At 45.6% G+C, this 22,394-nt stretch overlaps 1 protein-coding gene across 11 annotated transcripts in view; it reads right to left on the bottom strand.

Annotated features, from left to right (window-relative positions):
* Positions 1–2,229: 2,229 nt before the first annotated feature.
* sbf1 (SET binding factor 1) overlaps positions 2,230–22,394 on the bottom strand; it is a 61,342-nt gene continuing 41,177 nt past the window's right edge. For 4 of the 11 annotated variants that reach the window (XM_074625986.1, XM_074625980.1, XM_074625983.1 and 1 more), the window contains 32 exons: positions 19,020–19,097; positions 18,512–18,625; positions 17,914–18,042; positions 17,704–17,802; positions 17,237–17,444; positions 16,824–16,936; positions 16,504–16,653; positions 15,421–15,489; positions 15,058–15,219; positions 14,635–14,900; positions 14,336–14,508; positions 14,171–14,244; positions 11,176–11,368; positions 10,960–11,087; positions 10,661–10,836; positions 9,343–9,479; positions 9,048–9,255; positions 8,764–8,960; positions 8,471–8,608; positions 7,444–7,539; positions 7,108–7,182; positions 6,400–6,569; positions 6,115–6,291; positions 5,926–6,027; positions 5,649–5,834; positions 5,169–5,295; positions 4,922–5,052; positions 4,470–4,811; positions 3,817–4,022; positions 3,407–3,494; positions 3,169–3,300; positions 2,230–2,603 (listed from right to left, as the gene is read on the bottom strand). In XM_074625986.1, coding sequence (XP_074482087.1) covers positions 2,505–2,603; positions 3,169–3,300; positions 3,407–3,494; positions 3,817–4,022; positions 4,470–4,811; positions 4,922–5,052; positions 5,169–5,295; positions 5,649–5,834; positions 5,926–6,027; positions 6,115–6,291; positions 6,400–6,569; positions 7,108–7,182; positions 7,444–7,539; positions 8,471–8,608; positions 8,764–8,960; positions 9,048–9,255; positions 9,343–9,479; positions 10,661–10,836; positions 10,960–11,087; positions 11,176–11,368; positions 14,171–14,244; positions 14,336–14,508; positions 14,635–14,900; positions 15,058–15,219; positions 15,421–15,489; positions 16,504–16,653; positions 16,824–16,936; positions 17,237–17,444; positions 17,704–17,802; positions 17,914–18,042; positions 18,512–18,625; positions 19,020–19,097 — 4,743 coding nt within the window. In that variant the 3' untranslated portion in view covers positions 2,230–2,504. The remainder of the gene's footprint in view (positions 2,604–3,168; positions 3,301–3,406; positions 3,495–3,816; positions 4,023–4,469; positions 4,812–4,921; positions 5,053–5,168; positions 5,296–5,648; positions 5,835–5,925; positions 6,028–6,114; positions 6,292–6,399; positions 6,570–7,107; positions 7,183–7,443; positions 7,540–8,470; positions 8,609–8,763; positions 8,961–9,047; positions 9,256–9,342; positions 9,480–10,660; positions 10,837–10,959; positions 11,088–11,175; positions 11,369–14,170; positions 14,245–14,335; positions 14,509–14,634; positions 14,901–15,057; positions 15,220–15,420; positions 15,490–16,503; positions 16,654–16,823; positions 16,937–17,236; positions 17,445–17,703; positions 17,803–17,913; positions 18,043–18,511; positions 18,626–19,019; positions 19,098–22,394) is intronic. The other 7 variants (XM_074625989.1, XM_074625987.1, XM_074625982.1 and 4 more) reach the window with 6 other exon arrangements.

Genomic DNA, 22,394 nt, shown 5'->3' with positions numbered 1-22,394 from the left:
CCATGTTGCAGCATCCGTGAAGGAAAGATTCTGCTATTATTCAACCTGAGTCTTATTTCCATAGTTGTGGCCATTTTCCTCCCATACATATTAAGCTAAATAAAACATTTAAAAATACATTGTACGCAATAAAAATGCACAAAAGTGAAAACAAGGTTATTTTTCTTAGCTCATGGGGTGAGCAGTGTGTGAGCCTCCTGAAGCTTTCCAAATCAACTTGAATTTAATCACACACTCGTCTAAGAGTCCAGACCAAAGTAAACAGGAAGTAGCCTCCTGGATTAGCTTTTGTAGCTAGATAGTTTAGGGATCTACTTCCAGGGCGACCTGCCGGCTGCCTGTTCATTAACCATAACCATACATTAACCATACAGCTGGTTGTATGGAGGACGCAACCTGCCAAAATAAAAAATAAATCAATACATGACTCAATAAACATCATTAAATATAGCAAAAATAATATTAAATATAAATCTAGCCATTAATTAATTGATAAAATGTGACATATTGATATTTCTGTTTTTAATTTGATTCTTTATTTATTTGTATTAATTCCCTTATTTATTTGCTCTTGTTTATTTTCTCTTTTATTTATTTATTTTATTTAAAATTTATTTATTTATTTTTGCATTAATTTTTTAATTATTTAATATAATTTTTTTAATGATATGTATTTATTTATGCATAATTTCCCTTTGCAATTTCCCCCTATATTAATTTCCCCAAACTTATTTATTTCTGTATTCTTCCCTTATGCACATCTTTACACATTTCTTTTAAAATTTATTTATGCATTTGCATAATGAGGCAGAAATGTATAAAGTAAAGAATACATAAATAAATAGGGGAAATAAATAAGAGGTGAAATGCGAAGGGAAAATCATGCATTCATTCATAAATAAATAAATTTAAAAATTAATAAAAAATATAGATGAAATATGTAATATAAAGAAAAATTAAGCAGATGAGTAAATAAATAAGGGAATTAATACAAAGATGGCTACATTAATTTTTAATATTACTTTTGCTACATTTAATGACATGTTTATATATTTATCGAGTAATTTATTTAATTATTTATTCATTTTTGCAGTTCCGTCCTCCATACGGTTGCCCCTGCTTTACCAAATTGGCTTGCAGTTAGCTACGATAGCTAATCTAGTGCGTTTGAAATTATTTCTGTATTTAAAATGACACTGGATATACAGTTTATTACTTCATTGTTTGCTGGAGACAGAAAACGCAACTCCGGCAAATAAGAGACACATGTAGCATGTCCTATAATGGACACAATCATGAGAATAAGACCTGGGCTGAAAAATACCTGAAGTGTCCTTTAACAAACATCCAGTTTCCGCCACTCAGTCGAACGTCCATCTCTAAAAATCTCCCCAAAGCATCCCATAATATCACTCTGTTCATTAGTATCCCTCTTCTTAATCTCCTACCTTCCAGATCTCCTTCTATAGATTGTTTTTTTGTTTTTTTGAAAGATATCACTACAAAATAAATCCCTCCTTTTTCCTTCAGCATCCCTTAATAAATCTGAATGTTAATAGTGGTTGTACTGATGATTAGAAACACACACTCAGGTGGAGAGCAGAGTTTAGCTTAGTGAGTGAGGGGAGGGGGGGGGGTCGTCTACTTTGTAAACACTCTCAGTGAAAAAGTTCACCGACACTCAATATACCTGACGGACTCCGACCGGCTCTCCTGGTTTTTGATCTCCGCGACTGATTCATGGCTTTCACAGTAATATCTCCGTCTCCTGCTGAGGACCGGTGATGATCTCTTTCTGGTACAAATTTGAAGATTTTGGAAAAAAGAAAGAAAAGGAAATCCTTCATGAACCGTTGAGGAGCTCCTTCCTCCTCGCCGTGCAGCTGCCGCAGCGTCACGCTCAACTTCCTGTGAAGCTCCTTCTGGATGTTCCTGCGACGTCAGGCAGTGAGAGCTGTGAGGACTGAGAAGGAAGAGCGTCTCGGCTGTCAGCGTGTCGATCTTTTAGATCCTGTTTCCGGAGCAGTCTGACGGGTCCTGTACGTGCGCGGCTGCAGCTCCTCCGTCATTCCTCCCCCGGGGTGTGTTAAAGGGCGAGCAGGGTTAGTACAGGTGGGTTTACAGGTGGAGGGTCTGGAAACATCTTCATGCTGGTCCGAGCTGCAGGACGCCTTTAAAATCCAGACATCCAGCGCACATAGTGGTCAGACTGTCGGGGGGGTGGGGGAGCTGCAGCTGCTCGCTGAGACGACAGCAAAGTGGTTCTTTTTTTTTTTTGTCTTTTTCCGATTTTTTTTTTATAACAAAAACACTGAAACGTTGTGACGCGAGGTTATTAGTTCAACACTAGCGAACAGAACAGAGCTTTAAGTGGTGAAAGGCCCCTCCCCCCCCCTCCTCCCTCCAGGCGGAGGTGTGTCTGTCCCGTCAGGTGCCGCGACGCCGCCGCCGCTCATTCGTCCTTGGGTTGCATCGCTCCCTAAAAGAGTCCCGCCTCCTCCTCTCTAGGCGTCTGACAGGCAGTTCTGGACGCTGTCCATCCACAGCTGAGCGTTCTGGCTGTCCTGGGCACAGAAGTTGTACACTCGTTTGGTCGTCTTGAGCTGAAAGAAGACGGGAGAGAAATTAACTCCAGATATCTGAACACATCAATACAATCATCACATAAAATAAGGTAAAGAAGCAAACTTTTGCCTTTCTGTATCGTATATAGGGATGCATCGATACCGATACCAGTCGGGTATCGGGTCTGATACTGTGCTCATGTACTCGTACTCGCAAAACGGCTCCGATACAACGCCACCGATACCACTTTACGGTGGTGCGCCCGACCTACTATTAAGTAGGGTCAGATTTCACAATTTGCGTGTTACCTTCTAGACACAACTGTCAACAAACCGGAGACAAGATGTCTTCAAAGCCACCATCGCTGGCAGTTGCATTTAGATAAAATCCGTTATTGACACCGATACATTCGGTTGATTAAAAAAGGACGACGCTTAGCTGCTACATGTACCACAACAATTTAGGTTTCACTTCTATTTATCTGCTGTTGTGACTCCAACGTGCAACGTGACGGGTAACCATCATGGAATGATGTGTGAATAAAGGGAGGTCTCTCCGTTCCTCTCATGCTGATTAGACAAAGTGAAGTGAAGGTGAACTCACATCAAAAAAGGCTTTCTCCTCGATGTTCTTCGGCGCTCCCATGGTAGGCGTTCCTGGAATGATGGACTCCACCTCGCCCAGCTCGATCATCCCTTTGCACTCCTTGTCCTGCCGGGTCTCGTAGTATCTCAGCTGGAGACGGGGATGGATTGTTAAAAACACTAAGAAGGTGAATCCTTTTGAATTTTCAAAGAATGTATGGGCTTTAACATTGAATCCAGTCGGCTCTCCGTCTCACCTGATGTTTGGTCTTGTCCAGCACAAACCACCGTGGTCTCCATGGTTTCAACAACGCCCCTTTCTTATACAGGATGCCTTCAAAACTCCTGATGGGAGAAGGTCAAAACAAACATGAACAGATGTTTGACAAAGCGAAGCCAGTTCAACATACCCTCCTTATCCATACCTGTCTTCTCGTTATCTGGCTTAACTAACCCTAAACACCGAGATCACGCTAAACCGTCCTACGACGCTGGTCATCAACTCAAGTAAAGTAAATCACCGCCAGGGTTTCCCAGTCTGGCTACGAGCGAGTTCACATAAAACGGGAGGTGTTTGCAGTTTATGACCAATCACAAACATGGACAAGTCTACCGTCAGCTCAGCAGAGCAGCAGATTATACAAACTATGTATGTGTGTGTACAGACCTGTTCTCGCTCTCCGTGCTCTGGAACTGGCTGTAGAGCGTGCTGGTGCTGGGCCGACCGGCGACGGGGGTGGAGGTGGCGCTGGCCTCGCAGTCCATAGCCAGGTTGATGGAGGATCCCACGCCGGTCTCCTGCAGGTAGACGCCCTGAGAGCGCCGCTGGTGGCTCAGGTTGGACGACATCAGCAAGGAGCTGGAGAACGACTGCTATGGAGGAAGGAGAGGCGGGGAACGGGTCAGGTGATAAGTCTACTACAGCAGACCCAAGGTCTACATGTGATCATCTCAAGTTGATTTACATATTGAAAACAAATCAACGGCTTGCTGGGAAGTAGGAAGTAGAAAACCTTCAGTATAATTTAAAATGGTCCGTGGTGCTAAAACATGCAAACACCACCGTGTGGTCCTTTAAGTTCTCAACTGCATTCTGCTTTTTCACCACAAGATGTCAGTGGAAAACATCTCCCACCATTCATCTTCAACAAATGTGACATGATTTGATTAATGTGTTTTTAGCTTATATTAACTAGAGTGAATAATACTGGAAACTAAAAAAACCTAATGAATCCATCAGTACCAATTCATTATTAACTGTGCAGTTTATCAGCTATAAAAAATACAAAGAGATCCAAAAAATGAAACCGTTGGTCTCACCTTGCTTTCCAGTTTGGCCTCGGTTCTCTGCACGGTCTTGATTTTGTCCCAAGTGTCCTTCCACTTCTCCGACGTCTGGCCCAGCTCCGCCTCCAGACTCTGCAGGTCCTGCAGCAGCTTGGTGATGGCGTCGGGCACCGCCTTGCTCAGGCTGTCGTAGCACGGCCACACGATGCGCCGCTGAGACTTGGGGCCGCTGTCGGGTTTGTCCAGCGTCTCCTCCGCCACGCGCTCCTGCCGGCCTCTCAGCTCCCAGTCGTAGGACGGACCCTCCGACAGGGTCTCCTCCATGTAGAAGTCCCACACCTTCAGGTTGGAGTTGAAGGTGTACGGCCGCAGAACCTGGAACACACACACAATACTCACTTTAGCTAACTTTATTTCAATGCTTCTTTGAATAACTGAGTTGTATTAAATATTTAGGAGCTTCTTGTCGGGTGCAGCGGTCTCACCTCCTCGTCTTCAGGAGAGAACATGTAGTTGTAGAAGACGGGTGTTTTCTTGTTCAGTCTGTCGATGTAGTCCCACACAGACTTAAACACCTGAGGGCTTTTCCTCTCTCCTTTCTCCTCGTACAGCACTCCTGCAAACACACACACACAAACACACTCTCTATCAGACTCTCTATCTACGACTGAAGACGGAGCAGCGATACAGTTACTCAAAATAAATGACAGAATGTCAGAGAAATGTTCTTACCCAGCTCGATGCGTTCGTAGTCGGAGTCGAGCAGGAAGGTTCGGAAGCGGTTGGACACGTAGTGGTAGGCCAAGAACTTCAGGTAGTACTGACTGAACTCAAACTCCATGGGGAACTGGAGGTGGATCTGAGGGTGGGGAGGAAACACAGGTCAGGGCAGCAGAATATTTACAAGTGTCACAGACAGCGGGGTCACGACTCGGGGGCCACTGAAGCTAAATGAAACCACACTTCCTGCGCGTGATAAGAGGGCAGAACCCACGTCACGGATCGGCAAAACAGGAAATAAAGTCAGACGTACAGGTAAACACACAGAGCATTAGAATTATATATAGTAAGAGGAAAACACATATATATCATTATACACTGCTTCTGGACTCTAACCCAGAGGTCAGCAACATGCGTCTCTTCAGCTCCTCTCCAGCATCTCTGCTGTGAATAAAGGCAGAAACCTCAGTTTTAGCGCTGCTGCAGACTCACCTGGTGGACGCAGTCGAGGAACTGCAGGAAGACGGGGGTGAAGCCGCTGCTCTGGCTGCCCAGCGTCTGCGCTCCGCGGTGGCTGAATCGGTGGCCGAACGACAGCCACTCCTTCTCCACCAGCAGCCGGAAGCCGTCGAAGGTTCGGTAGTACGGATCAGACAGCAGCTGCACCAGGGACACCACCTGCACACACACACACACACACAGCAGCATCGTGTCACACTGAGCCTCGCGCTGAGAATCAGGAGTTAACGTTTCTGGGTGTCGGTCAGACCTGCGTGGTGACGTCCCAGCCGTCCTCCAGGCTGACCATGACTGATGAGCCCGTATCCAGGAGCTCCACCACCAGCACGGACACCTGCAGCACCCTGTGGAGCTGCACACACACACACACACACACACAGGGTCAGTAAGAACAACACTCAGGGGTCGCAGTAAATGTGCTACAGCAGCGAGCACTAACCAGAGCCATCCACTCAGAGTCCTCCAGGCAGCGCAGGAAGCTCATGTTGGGGTCCGTGGTGGAGGTGCTCGGCACGCAGGCCTTCATCAGCTTCTTGAAGCTGTTCTTCACCTGCCGCACGTCGCACACCTCGATGGGAACCACCTCCCACTGCTGGAACGAGTCCTGCTTCCCTCCCTGGACGCAACAACACCGTCTAAGTTAACACTGGGAACTCCCAACCAGGCATACGTACTGGCATACGTACAAAGTGCTTTGTGGAAACGAGGCGTTGACTGTGGTTACCTTGAGCTGGGCCTTGTCTCCGATGATGTAGAGGTAGGCCTTCTGCTGGCGGAGAAACAGCGCCTCGCTCGGCCCCCCATTGGACTGCGGAGAGTCTTTCGCCAGGCGCGTCCCCACATCTGGGTTGTAGGCACTTAGACGCCCGCTGCCCCGGATACTGCCCCATTTACCTGCCACAAACACACACAAAGTAGAGTCTTCAAAGGAACCCCGACATGAGAACACAATCATCAAGGTTCATGTGGCGGTCATTCCCATGTTAGAAAGAGACATTAAAAGATCGGAGTGATCCTTTAAAACACACTGATGTGTGTGTGTGTGTGTGTGTGTGTGTGTGTGTGTGTGTGTGTGTGTGTGTGTGTGTGTGTGTGTGTGTGTGTGCGATGTCCACAGCGACTGACAGCCATGCTGGTAAACAAGGCAGAAAGGATTGAGAGAAGTACCCAGCCCGGTCACATCTAGCTCTGTGACCGCTACGTTAGGCCGAAACAGAGTCGACTCAGATTGCTGCTGACATTCAACAGAGGGAAGAATCAAACAGGAAACAACAGACAGGACGTCAGACAGCAGAGCTGCAGCGGCAGCATGCACTAACAACACACCGTTAGTCCTCAGAGACGGGAGGAACCGCGGCAGACACACGGACGCTACGGTTAAACAGATGGGATTGGTTAGACAGGAGGGGAGGGGGGGCGTGGCCTACTGTACCTCTAGGGGTGTTCCTGGCCTTGCCAGACACTTTGGGCTGAGAGAGGGAGATGACTTTCGCCCTTTGACCCAGAGCTGAGGTCAAACGACAGAGGAGGCCAGTTAACCAACAACGCCACACAATGGAGGATGGTTTCACTCACATACATACACGCACGCACACACACACTAAACATGCATTCATCATCCTCCTCGTCCAGTCCCAGTTTCAGTAACAAATTTAACACTTGAAACACAGGTCACACATTTTGTTTTGAAACCAGGAACTGCAACAGACTGAAACTAACAGAGAAACTACGGGAGGACACTACGGGAGGACACACGGAGGCGTCTCACCTCCTCTGCTGAAGGTTCCAGGAACGTCCTCCTTGGTGCCCATCACCTGCTTCATCAGAGCGCCGATCTTGGGCTGCCTCAACTTGTCTGAGGAGTCTGTTGACGCCACGGTCCCAGAGACAGTAAGACATAGCGTTCCAACAAATCTACCAACAGTCTTCTTGGTAGATTTTTTACACCAAAAGATGCTGTGGCGATTTTACACTACAAAAAATTTAACCGATAACCGACCCTCGTAAACTGATTATTAACCGTTAACCGACAAGATAAGTGCGTCTCACGTTAGCAGCTGTAGTGCTGCTGGAGGCTGCGTGCTCCCCGTAGCCACACACATATGGTGAGACTGTTAGCGCGGTGAAACTTTAGCGAGTTTCCGACAGACCGGTTGTGTATGTGGCGGCGGTGAGTGTGGGGTTTGTCGGTGGCGTTCTAGCTGTGGACGTAGCTGTAGCAGACGGTGTGTGTACAGTTTATTTGTCGGTAAATAAATGCTGCAACTCCTCCGCTCAAGCGAGCTCAAGACCGGAGCCAAATTCGACATCTCCGTAGTTTGTATAAGCACGTTACCGCTGCACTGAATCAAAGATGACTGAGCCAATCAGATTTAAGCAAAAACAGCCCAGTCTGACAGGCAGCGTTCAGCCAAAGTGCCGTCATCGACAATTGCCTAGTTCGCCTATATGGACGCGCCGGCCCCGGCTGTGACGTACAGGCGTAGAGGCAGCTCTGCGTAGGAGTGTGCGTTCAGTCGTACGTCTAGCCTTGCTGTCGACGACATTAAGCTCGTTCTGGCCTCTCACACAGAGAGGCAAACATTTTGGCTGCTCCAAACATCATGAAAAACACTCAGCTCAATTTGTTTTTTTATAAAATCTGAATTTTCCTATTTAGAAAACAAAATCGGGGAAACAGTCTGGAAACAGAAATGTTTTTTTCACACTGTTTTCTTTTTTCCATACTTATCCACACCTGGACATTACTAGTGACATGTCAGTGTGTGTGTGTGTGTGTGTGTTGGTCCACCCACCGGAGGTGCTCATATGCGTGGAGGTGAAGCCGCTGAGTGTGTTCCTGCCGCTGCTCTCGCTGTAAGAAGGCATGGAGCTGATGATGGCCTGCAGGTACTTCTCCTGCTCCAGACTGGTGGAGTCGGCCTGGGAGGGCACTGCACAGGAAAAGGAAACACATGAATGAACCTTTAATGTTTCAGGTACATCTCTCTCTCTCTCTGCAACAACTTATGAGACATTATAGAGCATGGGGATGGACATCATATCTAAGACCATATACAAAATGCAAAGAGGAATGAACTCTTTTTACCTGAAGCCGGGGCGTTGGGGGACTTGAAGAAGCCCACCACCCCCTTCGCGTGGAGGCCTGCAGATCGCAGCAGGACGGCCTTGGTTCGTGAATTCCTCCAGCAAACCACGGGGAAGCGATTCTGCCGGTAGCAGCGGCAGATTCTCTGGATAGTCGTGTCCGGGATGCTCTGAGGTACAATCAGCAGGCCGGGGTAGCTGTGACACACACACACACTGATTAAGCACTGATGAAGAGATGGCCCCTCGTCTCTCTGCGTGTCGTCTTCCAGCGGGGGCTCTCACCTCCTGCAGACGGTGTACATGCGGTTGACGGTGGAAATCCTGAACGGCTCGTTTTTAGAGCGCGTCAGGCTGTTGCTGAGCGTGCCCAGGCCCAGGCGCTGGTAGTCGCGGCAACAGGCGCGCTCCACGACGTTGCTCATGGTCTGTCTGTCGGATGAGCGCATGGTGGAGGAGAGGGTGAGGGAACTCTGTTCTACTTCCTCTGAAACTGTGGAGGCACACAGGACAAAGACATTGAAGACATTTCACCACCTAACATGGTTCTCTACAGGCGAGCTAAATGAAATGTCCTTACCTGAGATTTCATCCTCATCCAGCTCCGACTGGAAGCTGCTCCGGTTCTCCCAGGTGGGAGGGGAATACTTCTTCCTGGTCACGTACTGCCGGCCGATAGTCCTCTTGGCAGTCTTCACCAGGTTTTTGGAAAGTGTCCTGACAAAGACGAGGAGGGAGAGAGTTTTAAAAATACTATCACTGTGCTGATTCTATCCCATTCAAACTCGGCATCCACTTCCTGTTGGGTCTTTTAGCAGCCGACAATGAGCTGATTTGACTCGATGTCCTTCTCTGTGCATAATGGACGGCCATGAATTCAGTGGTGTGTCGCTGGTTTAGCATGCCGCACCGCCACACTCTGGATTCATGTGTCTGAATGGAGGTTTTTTAGCACACACAGACACAAAACAGAGCAGAGATGGAAACAACAGGGCCGATAAAACGGCTGCCACATTTTCCACTGATGAATTATTCAGAGGCTTTTCCCATGCTCCTTTCACTCTACGGAGAAGGACGTGTGTGTGTGTGTGTGTGTGTGTGTGTGTGTGTGTGTGTGTGTGTGTGTGTGTGTGTGTGTGTGTGGTCGGGGGGGTTGGGAGAGGACTGAGAGTTGGTTGCTGAGACTTTGAATAAAGAGGAAACTAAAAGGTACGAGATAAAAACATAAAGTCACATCGTGGCTCGGCCACGGTTTTCATCAATATATTATTTTCATCAAGAAACTCACATTTGAGGCTTCATAACGTCACTAGAAGATTACTCTTAACGCACCTAAACCATAAAGTAATGTGTACATACATATTATAACAGATAGTAAGTGTAAATTGAAAAACCAAGTAGTCAAAAAAACACAGTAGAAAAAATGGTAATAATACAAATAATAAAAAGATATTAAATACAAAGATTTCAAAAAAATAAAAATATATACATATATAATACATAAATAATATTATAATAATAAAGAAATATAAATAAATTAAAATAAAATAAAGTAATATGTACATATAATTACAGACAGTAAGTGTAAATTGAAAAACAAAGTATTCAAAAAAGTGAGGAGAAAAATGGTTATAATAGAAATAATAAAAATATAATATTAAATAAAAAAATAATAATAAAATATATACATATATAATATAATTTAAAATAAATAAATACTACTACTAATAATAATAATAATAATAATAATAATAAAAAAGAAATATAAATAAATAAAACTAAAATAAAGTAATATGTGAATATAATAACTGTTAATTGAAAAACAAAGTATTCAAAAAAAGGGAGGAGAAAAAACGGTAATACAAATATTGATAAATTCTACGTGGACGGTTCCTTACTTGAGCGACTGGTTCTTGTCCTTGGTCTTGTGCTCCACCACCATCTTCCCACACTGACCCACGGTGAAGGCGAAGGTGCCCTGGACGTGCTGAGGATAGCGCAGCTTGTGCATGTGCTTCCTGAAGACCTCGGCCAGGTCTGACGCCACCTCCTCGTCGAACGCAATCTTCATCAGCTACAGACAGAGAGAGAGAAAGAGAGAGAGAGAAGCGGTGAAATCACAGAACAGTCAGCAAAAGGAAAGAGTACTGTAAGAGGGACTGGATGGTTGTGATAGGAGCTGAGAATGTGAGAGTACCTGGAAGGTGCAGGAGCGTAGCTGGAGCCCCTCCTGGACAAACTGGTCCATGGGTATAGTAACTGAGATCCTCTTCTCCTTGGTCAGAGAGGCGATGGGGAACGAGCGAGTCACCACCTGCTCACCCACTGCAGGAGGAAGACAAAGAGCAGGGTTTAGAGGACCCACAGACCTTCTCATGGAAGCTTTCACAGTTGAGTGTGTATCCTCTCTCACCCAGCGGGTCGTTTGGCGTGCCCTTGAAGATGAGCCGGTAGGTGGTGAGGAAGATGGCGCCCTCGGCGGGGAGCAGAGGCGGACCTCCCATCAGCCCCGTGGCCTCCTCGCGGCCGTCGGGGATCAGGTGGACCCGCATGCCGTCCATCACCAGCTCCTCACCGGGCAGCAGCGTCGGCCTCAGCAGCTTGGGCTGCACAGAGACAGGAGGAGAGGTTAATGATGACATTTTAATATTCATGAAGATGTTTTTTAGTCAAATATTTATATGCATTTATTTTATTTTTTATTTATTTATTTTTTATTTATTTATTTTTGCACTTATTTTATTATTTTTGTTTGTTTGCATTTTTGAGTGACTTTAGTGAATCCGAATTAACCCTTTAAAAAAAACAAAGTCACACAATAACACAAACAAACAAAAATAAAAAAATAAATGCAATAATAAATAAATATTTAATAAATAAATAAATAAAAAATAAGTGCACAAGTTAATAAATGCATAAATAAAATAAATGCATATAAACTAAACCGATCGATGCAGCGGTAGACCAGCTAATCCTGTGTTCTGAGAGGTAAAATTACTGTTTTTGTCAATGGAGTCTGGTGGCTTTGAAGACAGTTATATACCAGCTTCAGTTCCCCGTCAGAAAGGGCTGTCTGACAGCGAGGTAAAGCTGTGAAAATATTCTAAATATAGCGTACACTTAAACTGATATTGACTCTTTTAGGTGTCTAAAATCCGTTTAGCTGCTGCCTACGTCCACAGCAGTACATTGCTTTGCTCCTCTCTGTTTCTCCAAACTCCATCTACTGTACACTGACTATGGAGAAGTAAAATAATCCAAAGTATCCCTTTAAGGGGTCACAAGCTGCTCTAAACTGCATGGTGTTCCAGTGGGAAACCCTGTTTAGTTATCTGGGCTCAGCAGGATAACACGACTGCACGATGCTGATACTCGTTACCATTATTCATTCATGAAACGGCAACATGCTGCACTAATTAAACGTGGCACCTGCTGCAACTGTTATATACAATAGTCCTACAGTATACATACACTGTATATTTCATGACCAAACAGCAACCACTCCACTCATCAAAATCTCATGCGTTCAACACAACCATGCTGAGGTTACTGGCTCGATGACCTGAACTGTTTGGGAGGTTTTGGAGCAGAAAATGACAGAGAGGCTGACTGACACAACATGATGTGGATAGCTGGGATCTTGGCAGGGAGGATGTTACAAACAATAAAAGATAAATACACAGAAAGAATAAAATAATAAGGACTGTTTTGAGGATCCAGATCTTTATTACAGGACTCATTTTTAGATTAAGAGGCCTCCGTAGTAGAAGCTGTTGAGCTTTTTCTGAATACCAACAGTATGAAATATGCAGCTGGCTTTGTCCTCTGGACCTTTACATCACTTCCTGTCCCCCCAGTGAGGCCCGGAGAGCTTCCTAAGGAACTCCACCTCTTGATAGGAAATGAATTACAACTTTGTGAACCTGTTTCCTAATCTGTTACGCAACACCTAATGCCACACATGTCACGCTCTCCAGCTGCAATCCCACAGCAGAGAAAGGGCAGTTTCCTTTGCAGGCATTTAAACTGCTGAGAGCTCTTTAGCTGAAAGTAGCAACACAAATGCTTTGTGTGTTTCTGCTCAGCCTACAATCTCATATCCACTCGCTGAACTGATGCCGCCTGCTCACGACATGAGCTTGCATGTTAGAAAAGAACCGGGTGACAGGACATTGTGAGAGCAGGGAAGCAGGGAGGAAAGACACGTTCCACTCAAGTGTTTAGTGAAATGACAAAACATGTCACGTTAAGCTCAGTGCAGCCGCCGTCCCTCTCCGACACACTGCACGCAGGACTACTGCCGTGTTCAGACCGAGAGCGATGCAAATTTTCACCTCGCTTTACTGCCCGGCGTCATTTGTGTTCATACGCTTTAGACGCGCCAGAGAGGAGAAGGAGCTTGTCTCCATAGATACAACACCTTTTTAACCTCTGTTGCTGCTTTGTACATGTTGTTGAAGTCCCACATATGTCAGAAAACCAAAACACCGTCATGTCGAGCTGTATTCACATACAGCGCCGTTGCACTGACTGTATCTAGCAAGTCACACGTCGCTACTGCAGTATGAACTACATAAAAATGCCGATTTGTAAAAAGTCTGAGTTCATGTTTTGTGAGGTCTATGCGCAAGACAACAAGCAAACAACTTTTAAAATGCTTGTTTTCTGAATGGAGTTTGGACCAATCAGTGACTAGGCTATACTAACATTGTAGCTGCTCCATCAACACTCAACGTAACGTCATCATCTAGGCATAAATACGGCAGAGACGTTGTTGAAAACGGATCAAAAGGATGCCGAAATAACTACATCATGATGCCGAATAGTAAAAAGTCGGAATTCATGCTTTGTCAGGTCTGTCCGCAAGATGACAATCAAGCAACTTTTAAATTGCTAGTTTTCTGAATGGAGTTTGGATCGACAGACAGCTACAATATCTTTTTTCCTCCCTTCCTGATTCAACAACGTCAGTGACAACAGGAGGATAATCTCAACGCTGATAGGCATTAACGACACAACGTCGCCCGGTGCGAATTCGCCTCTTTGCATTGACTTTGTATGAAATCGCGCCGCACGAAAAACTTGCTTCGCTCTTGGTCTGAACACAGCATAACAACAGCACCCTTCAGACTGAAGGCACTCAGCTGTGCAGGGCCTCGGGGAGCTGCAGCAGCCAGGCTGAGCTCCACCGAGCCTCACAGAGACCACAACAAAGGAGAGCAATCACCCAGCATGCACTGCTCAAGGCGTGCTGTGAGTCACACGGTTCTGTCTCTGTGCGGACAGACGTACCTGCTGTGACACTGTGAGTCTGAGCTGTAGGGATTGGTGGAGAGGGGAGTGGGCGGAGCTGGCTGGGGTTCTGCGTGGCCTTTGTCCAGGGGGACGTAAAAATAGGAATTGGTTACCTTTTGGATCGGAGGCAGTCTCTTACTCTCCCTGTGGACTGCGTCTAACGTCTCGATGTGCATCTGAACGATATCTGCGCAGAAGGACAAAGATGGAGGATGAAGTGACAGATTTTTGTGGTAACAAAGAGAGATCAGCGATGGTCGTCTTGGTCGCCTCCGTACCTGGTATCATGGTGTGGAGAGCCTTCAGGTGCTCGTTGGTGACGCCGCTCTCGTTACACACTTTGTCTACGAAGCGGTTGATGAAGCGCACCACGGAGTTCGCCACGTCGGAGCTCTCTGCGTCTTCGAAGCCGCTCTCTGTGTCGTAGCTCTCCGCCATGCTGCCTGCAATACTACGAGACAAAGAACAACGGCTGTGAACATTTACGTTTCTATATCTACACAACCAGCTTTAGAGAAGCGCCACAGCAGAAAACAAAGATCCTTGATTCCTTTGTGCGTACCTGTTAGTGACGTACCTGTTAGTGACGTAGCTGTTGCTGACGCTCTCCACGTCTCCGAGGCCGGAGCTCCTCAGCAGACGGTTCTTGCTGGTGTCCAGCGGCAGCAGCAGGTAGCTCATCCTGTTGGCGTAGTGGATTGCCTGGCTGAACACCGTGCTCTCCTCCTTCTGCACGCGCTCCGTCTGCGACTCCTTGCTGAGCGTCGGCCACAGCCGGCTCTGCTCAGACGCCAGCTCCAGGGCGCTGATCTCCCTCCCGTCGCCTGCCCCGTCGTGCTGCTCCTGAGAACCAATCAGGAGGAGGAGATCGTTAGTGATTAATCATCTCAAACGGCTCAGCAGGCTGGGACACTGACTCATTAGACTACTAGCTGTGGTGGCAGATGCACCGAGGACCATCATTCATCATGTTCACTCTGAGTGTGACGGAGATGCTCACATAGTTGTTGTGCTGCTCCCCCTCCTCCGTCTCCAGGTACAGAGCTCTGATGTGGTTCTGAACGTCGCTGTAGAACATGGCCTCCCAGAACTGCATGGTGGTCCACACCATGTGCTCCTGTACGCAGCTGTAGGCAAACTGAGTGATGCCTGCGCCCATTTTCTGTCAGACAAAACAGATGTTTATGAGGGAGACAAGAACTGGAGCACTCATGTTCAGACAAAGACACACCACCAACCCCAAAATCCCCTCACCACGACGAGGGAACACTGGGTTTTTAATGGCTTAATGAGTTCTTTGCTGTGGTTAAGGCTGAATTTGGGAAATGTGGGATGACTTTGGTGATGCTGGATATGAACTTACTCTGCAGAAGGCCGTGACCAGTGGAAGGAGGGCAGCTGCAATACCGTGTTCATCTATATGCGAGCAGTCCTGAACAGAAACAGAGAAGCAATGAATGATGTGACACCTAAAACACAACTACATTTAACATACTGTATATCTTCGGAGGCTAATTATTGGATTATTCGTAACACAGGTAGATCTCGTATGTTAGACCTTCTAAACTACTTCTCCTTCAGCAGCATTAGAGTCCAGCTGAAATTACAGATGTGATTTGTTTTGGCAGTAAAAACTCAAGTCAAAGTTAGTTTTTTTAATTGTCATTTTGTTTTAGCCATGCTAGGATGAATAGTGATGACTTAAGTCATGGGCGGATTATGGGACGGACAGCAAAACGCCCCACCACCTCTCCTACATGCTGTAGGAGCAAGACTCACAGATACTTTATAGTAGTTTCGCCTCTTTTTGTTGTTGCTTTGTGTCTCTTTGTGGTCATTTTGTGTCTGTTTGTAGTTGTTTTGAGTCTCTTTGTAGTTGCTTTGAGTCTTTTTGTAGTTGCTTTGTGTCGATTTGTAGTCATTTTAGTCTATCTGTAGTTGCTTTGTGTCTCTTTGTAGTTGCTTTGTGTCGATTTGTAGTCATTTTAGTCTATCTGTAGTTGCTTTGTGTCTCTTTGTAGTTGCTTTGTGTCTGTTTGTAGTTGTTTTGAGCCTCTTTGTAGTCACTTTGAGTCTCTTTGTAGTTGCTTTGTGTCTCTTTGTGGTCATTTTAAGTGTGTTCCTGGCTGGTACATGACTTTGACATTTTGTAGGGCCCCTGGGCCTGTGACTTTTCCTCTAGCACCACCCTCACTTCAAAACTGCAATTTGTACTTAAATAATACTTTACTACTTAGTAATACTTTGGCTTATAAACCAAATACCTGCAAAACTGACATGACATTCCCATCAGCCTCAGCTATCTTAGCTATCTTATTTATCTTATTTATCTCGATGTTTTCCTGCCATGTTTCACAACAGTTTAGGACAGTTTAGAGCATTTAATTCTAAGTTTCTTTTATACCATACCATGATTCTAATGGTATTCTAGTATTTGCAGGCTCACCTGTAAGGTGCAGTTCATCATTCGGACAATGTAGTCAAACTGCTGGTCATCCAGCACCGCTCGGTTCTGTAGGACGTGCTGATTGAGCTCCTGGGTCAAACAAATCCGGGCTGCCCGACCCTTCAACGCCCGCAGTACAGCCGGCATTAACTGGACAGGAGAGGAGGAGAACAAGCACGACAGCTCAATCACACACAAAAGCAACTGTTTTGTTTCTGCTAAGTAGGTATGCAGCGTGTTTGTGATAGAGTTCACCAAACGTTCTGTAGGGAACTCTCCTCAGTCAGTCTGGTCATGCATCAGGAATGCGTCACTCTTACCTTCTTGGCCTCCAGCATCTTGTTCTCAAAGATGTATGTGATGCAGTTCCTGACCACCTCCAGCCTGCGGGCGCTGTTGGCCATCACGTGGCCGTTCCTGTCCACGGTGTCTCCTGCGGAGACGTGGGGAGAAGTTGATCAGACACTCATTCATCACTGCGGCACAGAACTCAACCCCATTAAACCCACACTGTGAGACAGACTGTCGGGGTGAGGAGTTCGCACAGGAAGTTTGAGGGTGAAAGTGGAGGTATTAAAGTTGGTGTTAACCCAACACCCGCTGCATTTCAACAAACTTTTGTCAAGTGTTTACCACCTTCTGTCTAACCGATGCCATTTTCACACTTTAAAACTGCACGTCTTCTTATTTCAAATGATCCAACACAGTCCCAGTCCTCTCCCCCCCAGCTCACCCAGTGGGGGCCCAGATGGCACCATGCCCTTGACCTCCGCCTTGACCACGGGAGGTGCCGTCTTGAGCTTGGCGGCAGCGTGGTCGATGAAGAGCTGCACCGCCACGTCGTCCAGCGAGGGGAACGGCGTCTGATTCTGTGCACTGTTCTGGCTGTTCTCCGACGGCCGCTGGACTTTGTGCATCGCCACGGCGGGGTAAGGATTCTCCTGCAGGGAGGAGAAAGAATAAAGAAGAGGAAAACTGGTGAGATAAGGAAAACAAAGAAGCGAACTGAACAAAAAAAAGAGCTCTAGGGGACAAGGATATGTCTCATGCTGTTAGTTATTAGAGACAGGGAGGGAAGAGAAACGTTAAGAAAGATACTGGGCCAAAACAGTGAGAGAGTAGAGTCTCTAAAGTGGACTAACAGGAAAACAGCAGAATTAAAGATAAGTAATAAGTATTCAATTTCATTAGAGCACATACGTTTTTGAAGAGCTGCTCAGCCAGCTCCTTGACGTGGTTCATGACTTTGTGTGGACAGGTCTCCTCTTGTCGTATCCGCTCCCCGTGATTGGCCACCAGCTGTGGAAACAGGACAGGCCTTTTCATACCTGAGCCACGTTATGTTCTATATACTACAGTCAAACAGTGACAGACAGCCGTGCACTATGTGCTGCTTTAACGCGGACTCACGTCATCAAACAGGTCGGTGGCTCTGTAAGGAGGCCCTCTCTCTGACACGAAGCCTGCGAACGCCATGCCGTCCAACACCTTCATGAGGAAGTCTTCCTCCGTCAGCGACCTCTGACCGAGGAAGGCAGCCTGTGGAAAACACACGTTACTATTACTGATGTCTTTCTCGTTTCACAGCTAAACAGTTCACTACAAGATGATTCTGAAAACATTGTAGAAGATAAACAGGCATTACAGTAACAGAATATTGATTCATATTTGATCAGCGCTGCCTAGTTTGACCATTTGATCGGAGTTTGTAAGTGATTGACAGCTGCCTCCGTTGAATAAACACCCAATGGGAACGCTCTCTCTCTCTCTGAGACGACCTGTGATTGTCCAAAGTCTCCTGTTTTGGACTTTTTGTAGTCCTACTTCAGCCTCTTAGTGGCTTTTTAACTGATAGTAGTCGCTACAAGTCTAGTTTTCTCTATATCTTTACAATATGCTGAAAGGTTATTATAGAATTTGATGCCTAAAAGATATACCGCCTACTGCCGCAGTCACTCTTTCTCTTAAGAACATACAGATGTTATCATATGCAGTATTGTTTACAGACCTTGTGGAAGCGGATCACTGGTTCTGGGTGAATGCGGATGATGTGTAAACACCAGCGATAGCCATAGAAGAGCCGAGCGAACAGCCACAGGAAGATTCCCCGGATCTCCTTATCCTGAAACACACACATACACACACACACACACAGTCACACACCAAAACTGATGAATAACGGAGTAAGGAACTGAACAGTACACAGAGTCTGAAGAACTTCATGGATCCTGGACCTGCAGATTTCATCCAGTTACATTTTTTGTTTTGCTAGTTAGACATCAGACCTCTAAGAGCAGCAAGAGTGTTCAGACGTTTGACTAAATCTGCCCCCTTTAGACAACAGTTTTAGTCTGGCTGTAACAATAGTTTACTCTGGAGACGTCTCAGATTGCAGTAATTCATCATGCTGTCTATTATAAAGTGTTGCCTCTTGAAGTTAATGCCCAGAATGTGTCATTGTGACTTTACTTCTCACAAGAAAGATAACATAGAGACATAATTAAAAAGTGTCTTACCTGGATCTTGAGTGCGGCGGGTTGGGTGGAGAGCGGGGGAAAGGCCCGATCAGCCATCTCCAGCTCTGGATCCAAAACCTACAACAACAACACATGAAGCCACCATCAGTCACTATCTACAGTACTACACTTATCTCTACTGTAGCTTGTTCCTAGCTGCTGCATCAGTGGAATTCTGGGTAACGGAGTCGACCCTGAGAGAAATCTGGTGACTTCTAGTAGCAGAAACTTACCAGGTACGTCTATCAGATCAGATCTTGACTATGACTTGCCCCCAAACTGCATGTGATTATCATAAAGTGGGCATATCTGTAAAGGGGAGACTCGTGGGTACCCATTGAACCCATTTACATTCACACATCTGGAGGTCAGAGGTCAAGGGACCCGTTTGAATATGGCCAACATATCCAGAAACCATCAACAAATATTGAATAGCCTTCGGTGTCAGGCCATTACATGAAATTCAATCCGGCTGATGTGTAAGGAGAGCTCAGCAGCTAAGCCCTGATTCACGGTTGCTGCCCAACAATCTACAGCATCATCGTTCCCGTAGCCTTCATCCAAACCAGCTGCTGCATTTCCAGGGGAACGTTTTCTACACAATGCAACTGATTAAAGACCCGCTACCCAAACCCCACGATCAGTCATCCAGCTTTGCAGTTATCCTGTCTCTCTCTCTAGTGTCTCTTTCAGGGAGGGAGGTCAGTCATGATTCTCAATACCAAATTCGATACCACGGTAAAAAGTTTAAATTCACTGACATGGTGACATTTCACTGGGTAAAGGCTACCAGAGGTGGGACCAAGTCATTGTTTTGCAAGTCACAAGTAAGTCTCAAGTCTGTGACTCAAGTCCCAACTCAGGTCTCGAGTCCTAAACAGGACATATGCGCTCTTCATCAAATGTAACGTCATTTTAACAGCAGAGTAACTGGATCCAACTGGTGCTTAGTAACATAACGTTAGAGGATGCTGTTGGATTGGTTCTAACTGAGTGGATCTGGGGAGTTACGTGTAAGATAATCAAATACAAGTCCCAGTAACATTCACCGGAAATAAAGAGACCAGAGTTCAATAGATTTAGCAATAAGCAACAAAAGATAGAAATTCAGTTTGTTCAGTTCAGTTTTTCCCCCACGAGTGAATCCTCTTATCGAACACAGAGGATCTCTGCATCTCTGCATCTCGCTGCTGCATGGCGCTGTTGTGTGTGTCTGTGTGTCAAACTCCGACAGAGAGCAGAGGACAGAAGCAACCGCATTTGGCGCTTGGCGGGTGTTAATTTCGAACCTTGTAGGCATCGTATCGTACTCCGGTACTGTAGAAAACGAGTACCGTCACGTTTTTAGAATTTTGGCATCGACTTGGTACCGAAGTGTCGGTTCTCGTGACATCCCTAGTCCGTACACACAGCCCTGCTGGCTGAGGACAAAGTCCCATAACCCAGTGAACTTGTTCCCAGCTCTCATTCCATCAATGCAGAGCAAGGACCACAACACACAAGAGTCTCCAGGTTAGAAGCCATAAAGCACACGGAGCAACCAGTGACACAAACAGCCCAGAACACAAAAACATGTGGGATGATCTCTAAGTTTCACAAGAAAACTATTTTTTTATTAGATCCGATGTATTTTGAGTCATCTCAGGAATTCTCAGTCTCAGCGGCGGCCCCGGTCAGTGTGTCGAGGTTCAGCGTCCGCCTGAGGACACTTTGACACACAGCTGACGGTGGGAGAAAATATGCTGATGTTGGGATTGTACACAATATTTTAGTGGTACAACAGTTCTTAAACTGGGATTACAGATCCCGTCTGCAGACAGAGAGGCTGCATCTTCAGCTTCTATTTTCTTAAAGTAACAAAAACAGGACATTTCTTACGGCGCAAATATTTCAAATACGAGCGAGAGTGCGTGGGAAGAACGTGATCGATTCCCAAACTTTTGGCTCCTCAACAGCATCCAAATACACACTGGAGCAGAGACAGACACAGCAGTGGATGCCAGCTCCAAATAAACACATGCTACCCTCTGCCTCGGTGACATCATCACATCTCCAAGAACTCCAACGCTGTGCAACCAGCACAGAGGGGGAAACTGTTCTCTGGTTTGTGCCAAACTTTTACCAGAAACTCATCAGTTATATTTCATACAGAGAGATAATAATCCTAATAAAGTGAGTCATCATGTTGAAAAACGTGACTGCAATCACAACAGCTGCAAACAAACTGGACTATCAGGAAGGGATGACTCGGCATCATAACACACGTGAGGAGGATTTTCCCGCAACTGACGAGAAGCAATCCACTTCTTATAAACATGGATTGTTTTTGGTTTTTAACTTTAATGGTTTCATGTTTACTGTTTTACAATATTGAGTTTCTGTGAATTAAAATGCAAACACTTCTACAAATGTCTCTGAATATAAAAAGATAAAATGAACTTGCGGTTGTAGAGTACGCCTTCGCCAACCAGTCAAGTGTCAGTTTGCATCCATGTCTGTCCAAAATATCATCACCTCGTCATTTTATCCTGTCAGATATTTGTGGTTAATTGTAATAATTAGCATATGAATTCTTGAGTTATGGCCAAAAATGTTTATTAGAGTCTCAGTAGACAGGTGGTATCAACTTTGCACAATATGGACACTGCAATTTTTCTTCATTTCGACAAAAAGCCAAAGGGATTGTTTCATTGGGTTTTGAATTATTGCAGAAAATAAGCTCTATAGCAAACACACGTTTATGATACTTACACGTTTTGTTCAGCAAGATAATCTCCACTAATGAACACCACTTTTATGATTTTTGAAGTGTGAATGCAATCGCCAGAAGTCAAAAGCTAACGTTAGGCTACAAACAAACTACACCACGGTTGCATGAGCGCAAGTCGGCGTGATGACGTTTCGTCGTCTCATTTAGCCACTTGTTAGCAACCGCCTTATTTAAGACACATAAAGGCTTCACAATTCACCAGTGGGGTATTTACTGACGTATTTTATATCGTAGAACAAAACGTTAAAATCTCTTCATCTTCTTAATTTTTCTTTCATTTCAGGCATCTAACTAAAAACCCATCGACTTCCAGACGAGGGAACCGGTCTGAAGTGCTAAAATGCTAACTCATCTCCAGGTTTTAGGACTCATTCCTGCAGCTCTCTATTGAGACAGTAAGAGAACAACAAATGTCCAGGACATTGACGTGTGGCTTTGGCTTCACGTTTGGGGTTGTTGTCTTGCTGGAAAATAAATGTTCTCTTTATTTTTCTTTTCATTTGTGGAGATTTGTTCTCAATTTGACATTAAAGAGTAGTTTATAGCCATGCTGGTGTAGCAGCATGTCTCTAGGGATGGAAAGGTCAGTCAGTCGGTCGGTCCAC

The sequence above is a fragment of the Sebastes fasciatus genome, chromosome 23 (assembly GCF_043250625.1).
Source record: "Sebastes fasciatus isolate fSebFas1 chromosome 23, fSebFas1.pri, whole genome shotgun sequence".
Lineage (NCBI taxonomy): Eukaryota > Metazoa > Chordata > Actinopteri > Perciformes > Sebastidae > Sebastes > Sebastes fasciatus.
Note: the sequence above shows the minus strand (reverse complement) of the source record. Positions and strands in the feature narration are given on the sequence as shown.